The following is a 14,989-nucleotide window of genomic DNA, read 5'->3' as shown; positions in this document are numbered from 1 at the left end:
TAGAGATCACTGCCCCCCGGGACCCAGCGCACCCCCCTAGAGATCACTGCCCCCTGGTCCCAGCGCACCCCCCCTAGAGATCACTGCCCCCCTGGGTCCCAGCGCACCCCCCCCCCTAGAGATCACTGCCCCCCGGGACCCAGTGCACCCCCCAGAGATCGCTGCCCCGGGCTCGGCTGCACTGGGCGCTGCTCCCGCTCCCCGCGGGCTGCCGGCCCGAGCCCCGCTCCCGTCCCCCTGCCCGGGCTGAGCCTGGCGCCGCGCGAGGGTTGCCCCGGTCCGCGCGCTGCTCCCCCCCCCCCGCCCGGCAGGGCCGAGCCTGGAGCGGGGGGAGCCGGGGCCGGGAGCCGCCAGGCGGCGTCATGTGACCGCTCCTGCCTCCCCAGCTGCCGGGAGCCGCGAGCATGAGCCCCGCGCCCCGCGCCCTGCTGCTGCTGCTGCTGCTGCTGCTGGAGGTGGGCACGGCCGGGGGGGCGGCGGGGAGCGGGGCGGGGGCCCGGGGTGGGGCAGGGGGCGGGGGGGTGGGGGGGACGGGGAAGGGGCCGGGGGGGCGGGGGGCCCGGGGACGGGGCAGGGGCCGGGGGGGCGGGGGGTCCGGGGACGGGGAAGGGGCCGGGGGGGTGGGGGGCCCGGGGACGGGGCAGGGGCCGGGGGGGCGGGGGGCCCGGGGACGGGGCAGGGGCAGGGGCCGGGGGGGCGGGGGGCCCGGGGACGGGGAAGGGGCCGGGGCCGGGGCAGGGGCAGGGGACGGGGGGGCGGGGGGCCCGGGGACGGGGCAGGGGCGGGGGGCCCGGGGACGGGGCAGGGGCCGGGGGGGGGGTGGGGGAGACGGGGACGGGGCAGGGGCCCGGGGACGGGGAAGGGGCCGGGCAGGGTGGGGGGCCGGGGAGGGCGGCCCTGGGGTGGCGCTGGAGGGGCAGTGGCTGGGCAGGGTGGGGGGCCGGGGAGGGCGACCCTGGGGTGGCGCTGGAGGGGCGGGGCCGGGCAGGGTGGGGGGCCGGGGAGGGCGACCCTGGGGTGGCGCTGGAGGGGCGGGGCCGGGCAGGGTGGGGGGCCGGGGAGGGCGACCCTGGGGTGGCGCTGGAGGGGCAGTGGCTGGGCAGGGTGGGGGGCCGGGGAGGGCGACCCTGGGGTGGCGCTGGAGGGGCGGGGCCGGGCAGGGTGGGGGGCCGGGGAGGGCGACCCTGGGGTGGCGCTGGAGGGGCAGTGGCTGGGCAGGGTGGGGGGCCGGGGAGGGCGACCCTGGGGTGGCGCTGGAGGGGCGGGGCCGGGCAGGGTGGGGGGCCGGGGAGGGCGGCCCTGGGGTGGCGCTGGAGGGGCAGTGGCTGGGCAGGGTGGGGGGCCGGGGAGGGCGGCCCTGGGGTGGCGCTGGAGGGGCAGTGGCTGGGCAGAGCAGCTAAGGATGCCGAGCTCCGGGGCTGTCACTTCTCCCCCTCCCCCGCCTGGTCCTTGGGCTTCCCCTGGCACCCGCAGCCCCAGTGCCCCGGGGGAGCTGGTGCCGGGTCTGCAAGTGGCCTGGCTACGCCCACACCTGGGTGCGTCCACGTGAAACCCGCCAGGCCGCGTGGGTGCGAGCGAGCAGCCCCCCCCGCGCTCGGCCGGGCTGCGGGGTCCAGCGAGCCGGCTGCCCACCCCCACAAGGACAGCGCAGCCGGGGTACCGCCGGGCCGGGGTGCTGACAGCTCTGGGCGGGGCCAGGCCGGTGCCGGCGCCCCCTCCTTTCAGGTGGATTATGCCAACAACTGCTTCCGGAAGGACGGGGCCCCCTTCCGCTACGTCTCGGGCAGCATCCACTACGCCCGCGTCCCGCGCCCGGCCTGGAGGGACCGGCTCCGCAAGATGTACATGAGCGGCCTCAACGCCGTGCAGGTGTAAGCGCCCCCCTCGGGCGGGCCCAGCGCGGCCTGTGTCCGGTGCAGCCTGTGTCCGGTGCAGCCTGTGTCCGGTGCAGCCTGTGTCCGGTGCACTGCCCCCAGCGCGGCCTGTGTCCGGTGCAGCCTGTGTCCGGTGCACTGCCCCCAGCGCGGCCTGTGTCCGGTGCACTGCCCCCAGCGCGGCCTGTGTCCGGTGCACTGCCCCCGGCGCGGCCTGTGTCCGGTGCGCTGCCCCCGGCGCAGCCTGTGTCCGGTGCACTGCCCCCGGCGCAGCCTGTGTCCGGTGCACTGCCCCCAGTGTACTGTCCCCGGCGCAGCCTGTGTCCGGTGCACTGCCCCCAGTGTACTGCCCCCGGCGCGGCCTGTGTCCGGTGCACTGCCCCCAGTGTACTGTCCCCGGCGCAGCCTGTGTCCAGTGCACTGCCCCTGGCGCGGCCTGTGCCCGGTGCAGCCTGTGTCCAGTGTACTGCCCCCAGCGCGGCCTGTGTCCGGCGCAGCCTGTGTCCGGTGCACTGCCCCCGGCATGCTGCCCCCGGCATGGCCTGCTCCAGCTGCGGCCTGCTAGGGCCACTCGCCCACATAGCTCAGCCCTGGGGTCCCTGGTGCCTGCCCTGAGCCCAGAGCCTCAGACGGGCTGCTCCCATCCCAGTGGCTGCGGTCGGCTCTGAGCCCTGTCCCTGCAGTGTCTGGCAGCACATGCCCTCATCCCCCCCAGGGCGTGCAGACCCCAGCGCCAGTGAACCCCTCCAGGGCGTGCGGACCCCAGCGCCTGTGAACCCCTCCTGGGTGTGCGGACCCTGGTGCCTGTGAACCCCTCCAGGGCGTGCGGACCCCAGCGCCAGTGAACCCCTCCAGGGCGTGCGGACCCCAGCGCCAGTGAACCCCTCCAGGGCGTGCAGACCCCAGCGCCAGTGAACCCCTCCAGGGCGTGCGGACCCCAGCGCCAGTGAACCCCTCCAGGGCGTGCAGACCCCAGCGCCAGTGAACCCCTCCAGGGCGTGCAGACCCCAGCGCCTGTGAACCCCTCCAGGGCGTGCGGACCCTGGTGCCTGTGAACCCCTCCAGGTCGTGCAGACCCTGGTGCCTGTGAACCCCTCCAGGGCGTGCGGACCCTGGTGCCTGTGAACCCCTCCAGGGCGTGCGGACCCTGGTGCCTGTGAACCCCTCCAGGGCGTGCAGACCCTGGTGCCTGTGAACCCCTCCAGGGCGTGCAGACCCTGGTGCCTGTGAACCCCTCCAGGGCGTGCAGACCCTGGTGCCTGTGAACCCCTCCAGGGCGTGCAGACCCTGGTGCCTGTGAACCCCTCCAGGGCGTGCGGACCCTGGTGCCTGTGAACCCCTCCAGGGCGTGCGGACCCTGGTGCCTGTGAACCCCTCCAGGTCGTGCGGACCCTGGTGCCTGTGAACCCCTCCAGGTCGTGCGGACCCTGGTGCCTGTGAACCCCTCCAGGGCGTGCGGACCCTGGTGCCTGTGAACCCCTCCAGGGCGTGCGGACCCTGGTGCCTGTGAACCCCTCCAGGTCGTGCGGACCCTGGTGCCTGTGAACCCCTCCAGGGCGTGCGGACCCTGGTGCCTGTGAACCCCTCCAGGGCGTGCGGACCCTGGTGCCTGTGAACCCCTCCAGGGCGTGCGGACCCTGGTGCCTGTGAACCCCTCCAGGGCGTGCGGACCCTGGTGCCTGTGAACCCCTCCAGGGCGTGCAGACCCTGGTGCCTGTGAACCCCTCCAGGGCGTGCGGACCCTGGTGCCTGTGAACCCCTCCAGGGCGTGCGGACCCTGGTGCCTGTGAACCCCTCCAGGGCGTGCAGACCCTGGTGCCTGTGAACCCCTCCAGGGCGTGCGGACCCTGGTGCCTGTGAACCCCTCCAGGTCGTGCGGACCCTGGTGCCTGTGAACCCCTCCAGGTCGTGCAGACCCTGGTGCCTGTGAACCCCTCCAGGGTGTGCGGACCCTGGTGCCTGTGAACCCCTCCAGGGCGTGCGGACCCTGGTGCCTGTGAACCCCTCCAGGTCGTGCAGACCCTGGTGCCTGTGAACCCCTCCAGGTCGTGCAGACCCTGGTGCCTGTGAACCCCTCCAGGGCGTGCGGACCCTGGTGCCTGTGTACCCCTCCAGGTCGTGCAGACCCTGGCGCCTGTGAACCCCTCCAGGGCGTGCAGACCCTGGCGCCTGTGAACCCCTGCAGGGTGTGCGGACCCTGGCGCCTGTGAACCCCTCCAGGGCGTGCAGACCCTGGTGCCTGTGAACCCCTCCAGGTCGTGCAGACCCTGGTGCCTGTGAACCCCTCCAGGGCGTGCGGACCCTGGCGCCTGTGTACCCCTCCAGGTCGTGCGGACCCTGGCGCCTGTGAACCCCTCCAGGGCGTGCAGACCCTGGTGCCTGTGAACCCCTGCAGGGTGTGCGGACCCTGGCGCCTGTGAACCCCTCCAGGGCGTGCGGACCCTGGCGCCTGTGTACCCCTGCAGGGTGTGCGGACCCTGGTGCCTGTGAACCCCTCCAGGGCGTGCGGACCCTGGCGCCTGTGTACCTCTCCAGGGCGTGCAGACCCTGGTACCTGTGAACCCCTCCAGGGTGTGTGGACCCTGCGGCTGCTCCTTTCACTGAGCCTCTCTCCCAGCTATGTCCCCTGGAATTACCACGAGCCGCTGCCCGGGGTCTACGACTTCTCTGGGGACCGGGACCTGGGGAGCTTCCTGGAGCTGACGGCGGAGCTGGGCCTGCTGGTGATCCTGCGGCCCGGGCCCTACATCTGCGCTGAGTGGGAGATGGTGAGAGCGTCCCAGGCTGTTCTGCCAGACCCCTCGGTCCCACCCACAGCCCCTGCCCCCCCAGCCTTGCCGGTCCCCTCACTCCCACCCCACAGCCCCTGCCCCCCCAGCCCTGCCGGTGCCCCTCACTCCCACCCCACAGCCCCTGCGCCCCCAGCCCTGCCGGTGCCCCTCACTCCCACCCCACAGCCCCTGCCCCCCCAGCCCTGCCGGTGCCCCTCACTCCCACCCCACAGCCCCTGCCCCCCCAGCCCTGCCGGTGCCCCTCACTCCCACCCCACAGCCCCTGCCCCCCCAGCCCTGCCGGTGCCCCTCACTCCCACCCCACAGCCCCTGCCCCCCCAGCCCTGCCGGTGCCCCTCACTCCCACCCCACAGCCCCTGCCCCCCCAGCCCTGCCGGTGCCCCTCACTCCCACCCCACAGCCCCTGCCCCCCCAGCCCTGCCGGTGCCCCTCACTCCCACCCCACAGCCCCTGCCCCCCCAACCCTGCCGGTGCCCCTCGGTCCCACCCACAGCCCCTGCCCCCCCAGCCCTGCCGGTGCCCCTCACTCCCACCCCACAGCCCCTGCCCCCACAGCCCTGCCGGTGCCCCTCGGTCCCGCCCCACAGCCCCGCTTGGCTCTGCTTCTGCCCTTCACTGGCAGTTCTGTGCCACAGGCCAATCAGACCTTCCAGCTCCTTCCACTTGCCCCAGAGCCGCAAGTCTTTCCCCTCTGGGCTGTTTCTCTAGGGCGGCCTCCCTGCCTGGCTGCTGTGGAAACCAGACATTGTCCTGCGCTCCTCAGACCCAGGTAAGGGAGCCCCCAGCTCCTGGGCCAGGCCGTGGGGGTTCTGGCATTCGGCTCCTCACCCCTCCCCAAAGGCAGGGCAGCCCCCCCCCCCCTCCCCGACGGGCCTCGGCTGCGCCCGGGCGAGCTGGGAACCATGCGGGGGGGGGGGGGGGCTGGTGCTCTGGGCCCAGCTCGGGGCCTGCCCTGCAGGGGGCGGGGGGCTGAGCCCAGCTGCTGTCTCCGCTCCCAGATTACCTGCGGGCCGTGGACTCCTGGCTGGGCGTGCTGCTGCCCCGCGTCCGGCCCCACCTCTACCAGAACGGGGGGAACATTATCAGCGTCCAGGTGGGTGCGGGGCCCAGGGCCCCTCCCGGCTTCCTCCCAAGCCTGCCCCAGCCCCTACCAGGGAACACTGCTCCCCAGCAGAACCCCCTGCCCTGCCCCATACCCTGACTCCATAGCCACCCGCCCCCATGGACCCCTGACTCCGGAACCCCCCCACGGGAGGCCCCTACCCCCCACAGACCCCTGACTCAGCACTCCCCCCACGGGAACCCCCCCTGACTCCGAAACCCCCCACGGGAGGCCCCTGCCCCCCACAGACCCCTGACTCAGCACTGCCCCCACGGGAACCCCCCGGATCCCTGACTCAGCACTGCCCCCACGGGAACCCCCCCGGATGCCTGACTCCGGAACCCCCCCAGACTCCTGACTCTGGAACCCCCCATGGGAGGCCCCTGCCCCCCCCGACCCATAGACTCATAGACTTTAAGGTCAGAAGGGACCATTATAGAATCATAGAATCATAGGACTGGAAGGGACCTCGAGAGGTCGTCGAGTCCAGCCCCCCGCCCTCAAGGCAGGACCAAGCTCCGTCTACACCATCCCTGACAGATGTCTATCTAACCTGTTCTTAAACATCTCCAGAGAGGGAGATTCCACCACCTCCCTTGGCAATTTATTCCAATATTTGACCATCCTGACAGTTAGGAATTTTTTCCTAATGTCCAATCTAAACCTCCCCTGCTGCACTTTAAGCCCATTACTCCTTGTCCTGTCCTCAGAAACCAAGAGGAACAAATTTTCTCCTTCCTCCTTGTGACACCCTTTTAGATATTTGAAAACCGCTATCATGTCCCCCCTTAATCTTCTTTTTTCCAAACTAAACAAGCCCAGTTCATGAAGCCTGGCTTCATAGGTCATGTTCTCTAAACCTTTAATCATTCTTGTCGCTCTTCTCTGTACCCTTTCCAATTTCTCCACATCTTTCCTGAAATGTGGCGCCCAGAACTGGACACAGTACTCCAGCTGAGGCCTAACTAGCGCAGAGTAGAGCGGCAGAATGACTTCACGAGTTTTGCTTACAACACACCTGTTGATACAACCTAGAATCATATTTGCTTTTTTTGCAACAGCATCACGCTGTTGACTCATATTCAACTTGTGGTCCACTATGACCCCTAGATCCCTTTCCGCCATGCTCCTTCCTAGACAGTCGCTTCCCATCTTGTATGTATGGAACTGACTGTTCCTTCCTAAGTGGAGCACTTTGCATTTCTCTTTATTAAACCTCATCCTGTTTACCTCTGACCATTTCTCTAACTTGCTAAGGTCATTTTGAATTATGTCCCTATCCTCCAAAGAAGTTGCAACCCCACCCAGTTTGGTATCATCTGCAAACTTAATAAGCGTACTCTCTATCCCAATATCTATATCATTGATGAAGATATTGAACAGTACGGGTCCCAAAACAGACCCTTGAGGAACTCCACTTGTTATCCCTTTCCAGCAGGATTTAGAACCGTTAACAACAACTCTCTGACTACGGTTATCCAGCCAATTATGCACCCACCTTATCGTGGCCCTATCTAAGTTATATTTGCCTAGTTTAACAATAAGAATATCATGCGAGACCGTATCAAATGCCTTACTAAAGTCTAGGTATATGACATCCACCGCTTCTCCCTTATCCACAAGGCTCGTTATCCTATCAAAGAAAGCTATCAGATTAGTTTGGCATGACTTGTTCTTCACAAACCCATGCTGGCTATTCCCTATCACTTTATTACCTTCCAAGTGTTTGCATTTGATTTCCTTAATTACCTGCTCCATTATCTTCCCTGGGACAGACGTTAAACTGACCGGTCTGTAGTTTCCTGGGTTGTTCTTATTCCCCTTTTTATAGATGGGCACAATATTTGCCCTTTTCCAGTCTTCTGGAATCTCTAGATGATTATGATCATCTAGTCTGACCCCCTGCACAGTGCAGGCCACAGAATCTCACCCACCCCTCCCAGAATAATCCTCTCACTTATATCTCAGATATTGAAGCCTTCAAATACTTTGAAGACCCCAAGATGCAGAGAATCCTCCAGCTGTGATCTGTACCCCATGCTACAGAGGAAGGCGAAAAACCTCCAGGGCCTCTGCCAATCTACCCTGGAGGAAAATTCCTTCCCGACCCCAAATATGGCGATCAGCTAAACCCTGAGCATGTGGGCAAGACTCACCAGCCAGACACCCAGAAAGTTCTCTATAGTAACTCCTATCATCCCTCCATTGACCTATTCCCACTGATAATGAATGGACAATTAGTTACCAAGATCCTGTTATCTCATCAAACCATCCCCTTCATAAACCCATCTAGTTTAATCTTGAAACCAGATAGATCTTTTGCCCCCACTACTTCCCTTGGAAGGCCGTTCCAGAACCTCACTCCTCTAATGGTTAGAAACCTTCGTCTAATCTCAAGTCTAAACTTCCTACTAGCCAGCTTATATCCATTTGTTCTTGTGTCCACATTGGTATTAAACTTAAATAATTCCTCTCCCTCGCTGGTATTTATCCCTCTAATATATTTAAAAAGTGCAATCATGTCCCCCCTCTGCCTTCTTTTGGTTAAAGTAAACAAGCCAAGCTCCTTGAGTCTCCTTTCATAAGACAGGTTTTCCATTCCTTGGATCATCCCAGGGGCCCTTCTTTGTACCTGTTCCAGTTTGAATTCATCCTTCTTAAACATGGGAGACCAGAACTGCACACAGTATTCCAAATGGGGTCTCACCAATGCCTTGTATAACGGCACTAACACCTCCTTATCCCTACTGGAAATACCTCGCCTAATACATCCCAAGATCGTATTAGCCTTTTTCACGGCCATGTCACAATGGCGACTCATAGTCATCCTGTGATCTACCAGGACTCCGAGGTCCTTCTCCTCCTCCGTTACGTCCAACTGATGTGTCCCCAGCTTATAACTAAAATTCTTGTTATTAATCCCTAAATGCATAACCTTGCACTTCTCACTATGAAATTTCATCCTATTGCTATCACTCCAATTTACAAGGTCATCCAGATCTTCCTGTATGATATTCCAATCCTTTTCTGAATTGGCAATAGCTCCCAACTTTGTGTCATCCGCAAATTTTATTAGGACACTTCCACTTTTGGTGCCAAGATCAGCAATAAAAAGATTAAATGAAATTGGCCCCAAAACTGATCCCTGAGGAACTCCGCTAGTAACCTTCCTCCAACCCGACAGTTCACCTTTCAGTATGACCCGCTGTAGTCTCCCTTTAACCAGTTGCTTATCCACCTCTCAACTTTCATATTAATCCCCATCTTTTCCAATTTAACCAATAATTCCCCATGTGGTACTGTATCAAATGCCTTACTAAAGTCGAGGTAGATTAGATCCACTGCATTTCCTTTATCTAAAAAATCTGTTACTTTCTCAAAAAAGGAGATCAGGTTGGTTTGGCACGATCTACCTTTTGTAAAACCATGTTGTAATTTGTCCCAATTGCCATTAGCCTCAATGTCTCTACTTTCTCCTTCAAATTTTTTTCCAGGATCTTACATACTACAGATGTCAAACTAACAGGCCTATAGTTACCCGGGTCGCTTTTTTTCCATTTCTTAAAAATCGGAACTATATTAGCAATTCTCCAGTCAAATGGTACAACCCCTGAGTTTAGAGATTTATGACTCAGCACTGCCCCCACGGGAACCCCCCTGGACGCCTGACTCCGGAACCCCCCCGGACACCTGACTCCGGAACCCCCCCAGACGCCTGACTCCAGAACCCCCCTGACTCCGGAACCCCTCCATGGGCTATCTCGGTGGTTTGAGCATTGGCCTGCTAAGCCCAGGGTTGTGAGTTCGATCCTTGAGGGGCCATTCAGGGATGTGGGGTAAATCTCCCAGGGTCTGTCTACACTAGCCCCCTAGTTTGAACTAGGGTGGTTAATGTAGGCAACCGGAGTTGCAAATGAAGCCCGGGATTTGAATTTCCCAGGCTTCATTTGCATAAAGCCGGGTGCCGCCATTTTTAAATGTCCGCTAGTTCAGACTCCATGCCCGCGGCTACACGTGGCTACACGCGGCACGGACTAGGTAGTTCGGACTAGGCTTCCTATGCCGAGCTACGGGTACACCTTGTTCCATGAGGAGTCACGGTAGTTCGGAATAGGGTGGTAGTGTAGACAGACCCTCAGGGACGGTGCTCGGTCCTGCTATGGGGGCAGGGACTGGACTGGACAACTCTCGAGGTCCCTTCCAGCTCTGGGAGTCAGGGAGCCCCCTGCCCTGATCCCATAGCCCCTGGCTGTGCAGCAGGGGCCACGCGGGGTGTGGGGCGTCCTGAGACTGGCTAAGCAGCGGCATGGGGAGTCGGGCTCCAGGGGCCCAGCGGGGTCCCCGACCTCTCCCCTCCCCCAGCGCGGCGGGGTGGGGGGTGAGCCCACCCCAGGCTGGCTCCCGGCACCTCCGGCTCCGCAGGTGGAGAACGAGTACGGCAGCTACGCCGCCTGCGACTACGACTACCTGCGGCACCTGCTGGCCACCTTCCGCGCCCGGCTGGGCCCCGACGTGCTGCTCTTCACCACCGACGGCAACAGCCCAGCCGAGCTGCGCTGCGGCACCCTGCAGGGCCTCTACGCCACCGTGGACTTCGGGCCAGGTGCTGGGGCCGGGCCGGGGGCAGGCTTGGGGGAGGATAATGGGGGGCTGGCTCCAACGGGATGGGGGGCAGGGCAGGGCGAAGGGGGAGGTTTGGAGGGGATAGGGGGCAGGGCAGGGTGAAGGGGGAGGCTTGGAGGGGATGGGGGGCAGGGCAAAGGGGGAGGCTTGGAGGGGATGGGGGGCAGGGCAAAGGGGGAGGCTTGGAGGGGATAGGGGGCAGGGCAGGGCGAAGGGGAAGGCTTGGAGGGGATGGGGGGCAGGGCGAAGGGGGAGGCTTGGAGGGGATGGGGGGCAGGGCAGGGCGAAGGGGGAGGCTCGGCAGGGACAGGCTGGGGGTACAACGGGGGGCTGGCTCGGGGCAGGATGGGCACATGGGCCCTGCTGATCTGCCTCCCTTCTGTCCTCCAGGCCCCAACATGACGGCTGCGTTTGCCCCTCAGCGACTCTATGAGCCCCAGGGACCCCTGGTGAGAGGGGGCTGGGCCGTGGGGGGGTTGTTGTGGCAAGAGGTCTCGGAAGGTCGCTCTGGGTCGTGGCTGGGGCTCCGGGGGTGTAGGGTGGGGCTTGAGGGGGTGCAGGGTGGTGTGGGGTGTCACTGGTTTGGGGGGCTGGGGCTCTGGGATGTGAGGGCTGGGCAGGGCACTGGGGTTCGGGTAGGGCTGGGGGGGTTCAGGGGTCTGAGCAGGCTTGGGGGGCCTGCGGGTCCAAGCGGGGGGGGCTGCCGTGGGGCAGGGGTAACGGCCCGTCTCCCCAGGTGAACTCGGAGTACTACACGGGCTGGCTGGACTACTGGGGCGAGGCGCACGCGGGCACCGACCCCGCCCGGGTGGCTCGGGGCCTCCAGGACATGCTGCAGCTGGGAGCCAGCGTCAACATGTGACTGTCGGGCGCGGGGCTGGGGCCTGGCCATGGGGTGGTTCTGCCGGGTCCGGCTCCGGGCTGCGTTGGGCGCAGGGGGCTGGTGCTGCCAGCGCTGGAGGGCCTGGGCCCCCTCTCCCTGGATCGTGTCCTGAGCCATGCAGGGCCCGGAGCTCCCCCAGGCTGGCCCGAGGGGCTCCCCGTCCCTGCTCCAGGCAGGTGGCCCGTGTGGCCGTGGGTCTATGTGGCCTGAGCACCCTCCCTGCCCATGCCGCGGTGGGTTCGTGGGCCGGCTGTGCTCGGGGTGGGGGGTCCCTCGCTGGGGTCTCAGGAAGCGGGGGGGGGTCCCGTGCTGGGGTCTCAGGAAGCGGGGTGGGGGGTCCCTTGCTGGGGTCTCAGGAAGCGGGGGGGGGGGGGTCCCTCGCTGGGGTCTCAGGAAGCGGGGCAGGGGGGTCGCGCGCTGGGGTCTCAGGAAGCGGGGCGGGGGGTCCCTCGCTGGGGTCTCAGGAAGCGGGGCGGGGGGGTCCCTCGCTGGGGTCTCAGGAAGCGGGGCGGGGGGGTCGCGCGCTGGGGTCTCAGGAAGCGGGGCGGGGGGTCCCTCGCTGGGGTCTCAGGAAGCGGGGCGGGGGGGTCCCTCGCTGGGGTCTCAGGAAGCGGGGGGGGGGTCCCTCGCTGGGGTCTCAGGAAGCGGGGCGGGGGGTCCCTCGCTGGGGTCTCAGGAAGCGGGGCAGGGGGGTCCCGCGCTGGGGTCTCAGGAAGCGGGGCGGGGGGTCCCTCGCTGGGGTCTCAGGAAGCGGGGCGGGGGGTCCCTCGCTGGGGTCTCAGGAAGCGGGGCAGGGGGGTCCCTCGCTGGGGTCTCAGGAAGCGGGGCGGGGGGGTCCCGCGCTGGGGTCTCAGGAAGCGGGGCGGGGGGGGTCCCTCGCTGGGGTCTCAGGAAGCGGGGCGGGGGGGTCGCGCGCTGGGGTCTCAGGAAGCGGGGCGGGGGGGGTCCCTCGCTGGGGTCTCAGGAAGCGGGGCAGGGGGGTCCCTCGCTGGGGTCTCAGGAAGCGGGGCGGGGGGGTCCCGCGCTGGGGTCTCAGGAAGCGGGGCGGGGGGGGTCCCTCGCTTGGGGTCTCAGGAAGCGGGGCGGGGGGGTCCCTCGCTGGGGTCTCAGAAGCGGGGAGGGGGGGGTCCCTCGCTGGGGTCTCAGGAAGCGGGGGGGGGTCCCGCGCTGGGGTCTCAGGAAGCGGGGAGGGGGGGGGTCCCGCGCTGGGGTCTCAGGAAGCGGGGGGGGGTCCCTCGCTGGGGTCTCAGGAAGCGGGGGGGCCGCGCTGGACTCTGACAGCCCCCTCTGGGTTGCCGCCTAGGTACATGTTCCAGGGGGGCACCAACTTCGGCTACTGGAGCGGTGAGTAGCCCCCTCCGGGGGGAGCCACACGGGGCCTGGGGCCGGCAGGTCCCTGCAGCGCCGCGGTGCCGTTCGCCTGGGCCCCGGGCTCACTCCCCTGCCCTGCCAGGTGCCGACTACAAGGGCCGCTACCAGCCCGTCACCACCAGCTACGACTACGACGCGCCGCTCTCGGAGGCCGGCGACCCCACCGAGAAGCTCTTTGCCATCCGGACGGTGATCGGCAAGGTACCGGAGCCAGGCCCCGCCCCCGCGGCGCCCCGGGCAGAGAGCAGCACCGGCGCGTTGCCTGTGCCCCGCAGGCGGCTCGGTCCTGCCAGCCCCGGGCCCCCTCAGCGCCGGCGCCGTGACCCCCGCTCGCTGCTGGGCGAGGGGGCTCTGCCCCCGGCAGGGACCTGCTTGCAAGCAAACGCCAGGGCCCGGGGCCAGTGACTGCCATGGCTCCGGCCCCCTGCCCTTCCCCCCTTGGGAGGCACCGGGCCCGGCCTGCGGCTCCTAACGGGCTTTGCTGTTCAGTTCCAGCCGCTGCCTGAGGGCCCGATGCCGCCCGCCACCCCCAAGTTCGCCTACGGCTCCGTGCCCCTGCGGCAGGTGAGTGGCTGCCCCGGGAGCCGCGTCCTCGGCCCGTGGGGCCCCGCCCAGCCTGCCGCTCTGCTCTCTTGCAGCAGGCCGAGGTGCTGGAGCTGCTGGACGTGCTGTGCCCCGCCGGGCCCATCCGGAGCCCCTTCCCCTTGACCTTCGAGGCCGTGAAGCAGGTGAGGGGGTGGGGCGGGCACGGGGCCTGGCAGCTGGGTGCCAGCATGGCGTGCCGGCAGCGCCTGGCCTGGGATCGGCCCCACTGGCACCCTTGGAAGGAGCCGGCTGGGGCCCTGGCAGAGCTCCCCACGGGCAGTTCTCTGGGGGCTCTGATCACGGCGCCCGCCGCAGGCTCACGGCTTCGTCCTGTATCGGACTCGCCTGCCCCCGGGACGTGTGGACGCCTGCGCCTCTGAGCTCCCCGCCCAACGGCTGTCTGCGACCGCGCCTACGTCCTGCTCAACGGGGGTGAGTCCCACCGGGCCCCGGCCCCGCTCTGCGCTCACCCTGTGGCTGTGCCCCTCCCCGTTCCCCCGGGGATCCGGCTGGGAGGGGGAGCTGGCTCTCCAGCCCCAGGGAAGGGGGGTGCCCGGCTGGGTGTGGGGGGGGGGCAGGGGGCTGCTGGTGCTGACCCCATGCCGTGCCAGGAGTACCAGGGGCGGCTGGAGCGTGACGGGCAGGCGGCGCTGAACCTCACGGGCCAAGCCGGCGCGCCGTGCTGGACCTGCTGGTGGAGAACATGGGCAGGATCAACTTCGGCACCAACGCCAGCGACTTCAAGGTGAGGGCGGCAGGCACCGTCCCCCGTCCCCAGGAGGCAGAGCCCGGGGGCCTGAGCTCCTGGTGTAGTTACCCCCCCCACCCCCCGGGCTCGCTCCGTTCCCCACCGCAGGGTGACCGGGGAGGGGGGAGCCAGCTGCACCTCGGCTGCGCCTGCAGCCTCCAGGGAGGCGGGAGGGGCCGGGCGGGGAGGACGGAGCCAGGCAGACGAGCTGGCCCAGCCCTGCCCTTCTGAGCCAGCCCCCAGGAAGCTGCTCCGTGTCCTGGCTCCATCATCTGCCCATCTTCCGTCCTGCGTTCACAGGGCCTGCTCCAGAATCTGACCCTGGACTCAGCCCTGCTCAGCGACTGGCTGATTTACCCCCCTGGACGTGGACGCGGCCGTGGCGCAGGGCTGGCCCCTGCCCACCCCCCAGGCTGGGGGCAGTAGAGCCAGGCCAGGGCCTGCTCTCTACACTGGCTCCTTCCAGACCCCTGGCATCGCCTGGGACACCTTCGTCAAGTTCCCAGGCTGGAGCAAGGTACCAGGGCAGGGGGAGCAGCTGCCAGGGGGCCGCTCCCACCGCAGCCTCCAGCGTGGGGCAGGGGAGAGGGGTGAGAGCTGCAGGCAGGGGCCCAGGGGTGTCAGGCAGGTGGGAAAGGGCAGGAAGTAGGTCGCCAGGGGCAGGAGGTAACCAACCGGGGGCAGGCGCCGGGCTGGGAACTCCCCCAGCACTAACCCCCCTTTCTGCCCCTCCAGGGCCAGCTCTGGGTAAACGGCTTCAACCTGGGCCGCTACTGGGCGCGGGGGCCCCAGCAGACGCTCTTCGTGCCCGGCTCGCTGCTGAGCCCCTCCTCCCCCAACAACATCACCCTGCTGGAGCTGGAGCGGCCCCCCCCGCGCCCCCTCCTGCTCTTCCTGGACCGGCCCATCCTCAACCAGACCGGGGCGCTGCCCCCTCCCTAGCCCCCCGCAGCTCCACAGCTCAGCCGGCCGCGGGCACGGCCCTCGGGGGCATCCCCAGGCTGCGGAGCT

General features: G+C 66.8%; 1 protein-coding gene across 1 annotated transcript; it reads left to right on the top strand.

The window, feature by feature from the left end:
- The first annotated feature begins 404 nt into the window (after positions 1-404).
- Positions 405-14,932, top strand: LOC142825640 (beta-galactosidase-1-like protein). The gene is given in 20 exon segments (XM_075917680.1): positions 405-455; positions 1,699-1,871; positions 4,492-4,642; positions 5,375-5,435; positions 5,665-5,759; positions 10,191-10,371; positions 10,782-10,840; positions 11,128-11,249; positions 12,578-12,618; positions 12,728-12,846; positions 13,135-13,209; positions 13,284-13,373; positions 13,546-13,578; positions 13,580-13,618; positions 13,620-13,660; positions 13,841-13,910; positions 13,913-13,975; positions 14,279-14,335; positions 14,337-14,495; positions 14,714-14,932. Coding segments are annotated over 20 exon segments (1,887 nt in total). The 3' UTR covers positions 14,921-14,932.
- The last annotated feature ends 57 nt before the right edge of the window (positions 14,933-14,989 follow it).

This window comes from Pelodiscus sinensis, unplaced genomic scaffold (assembly GCF_049634645.1).
Source record: "Pelodiscus sinensis isolate JC-2024 unplaced genomic scaffold, ASM4963464v1 ctg97, whole genome shotgun sequence".
Lineage (NCBI taxonomy): Eukaryota > Metazoa > Chordata > Testudines > Trionychidae > Pelodiscus > Pelodiscus sinensis.
The sequence above is the reverse complement of the archived record's forward strand: the minus strand, read 5'-3'. Positions and strand labels throughout refer to the sequence as shown.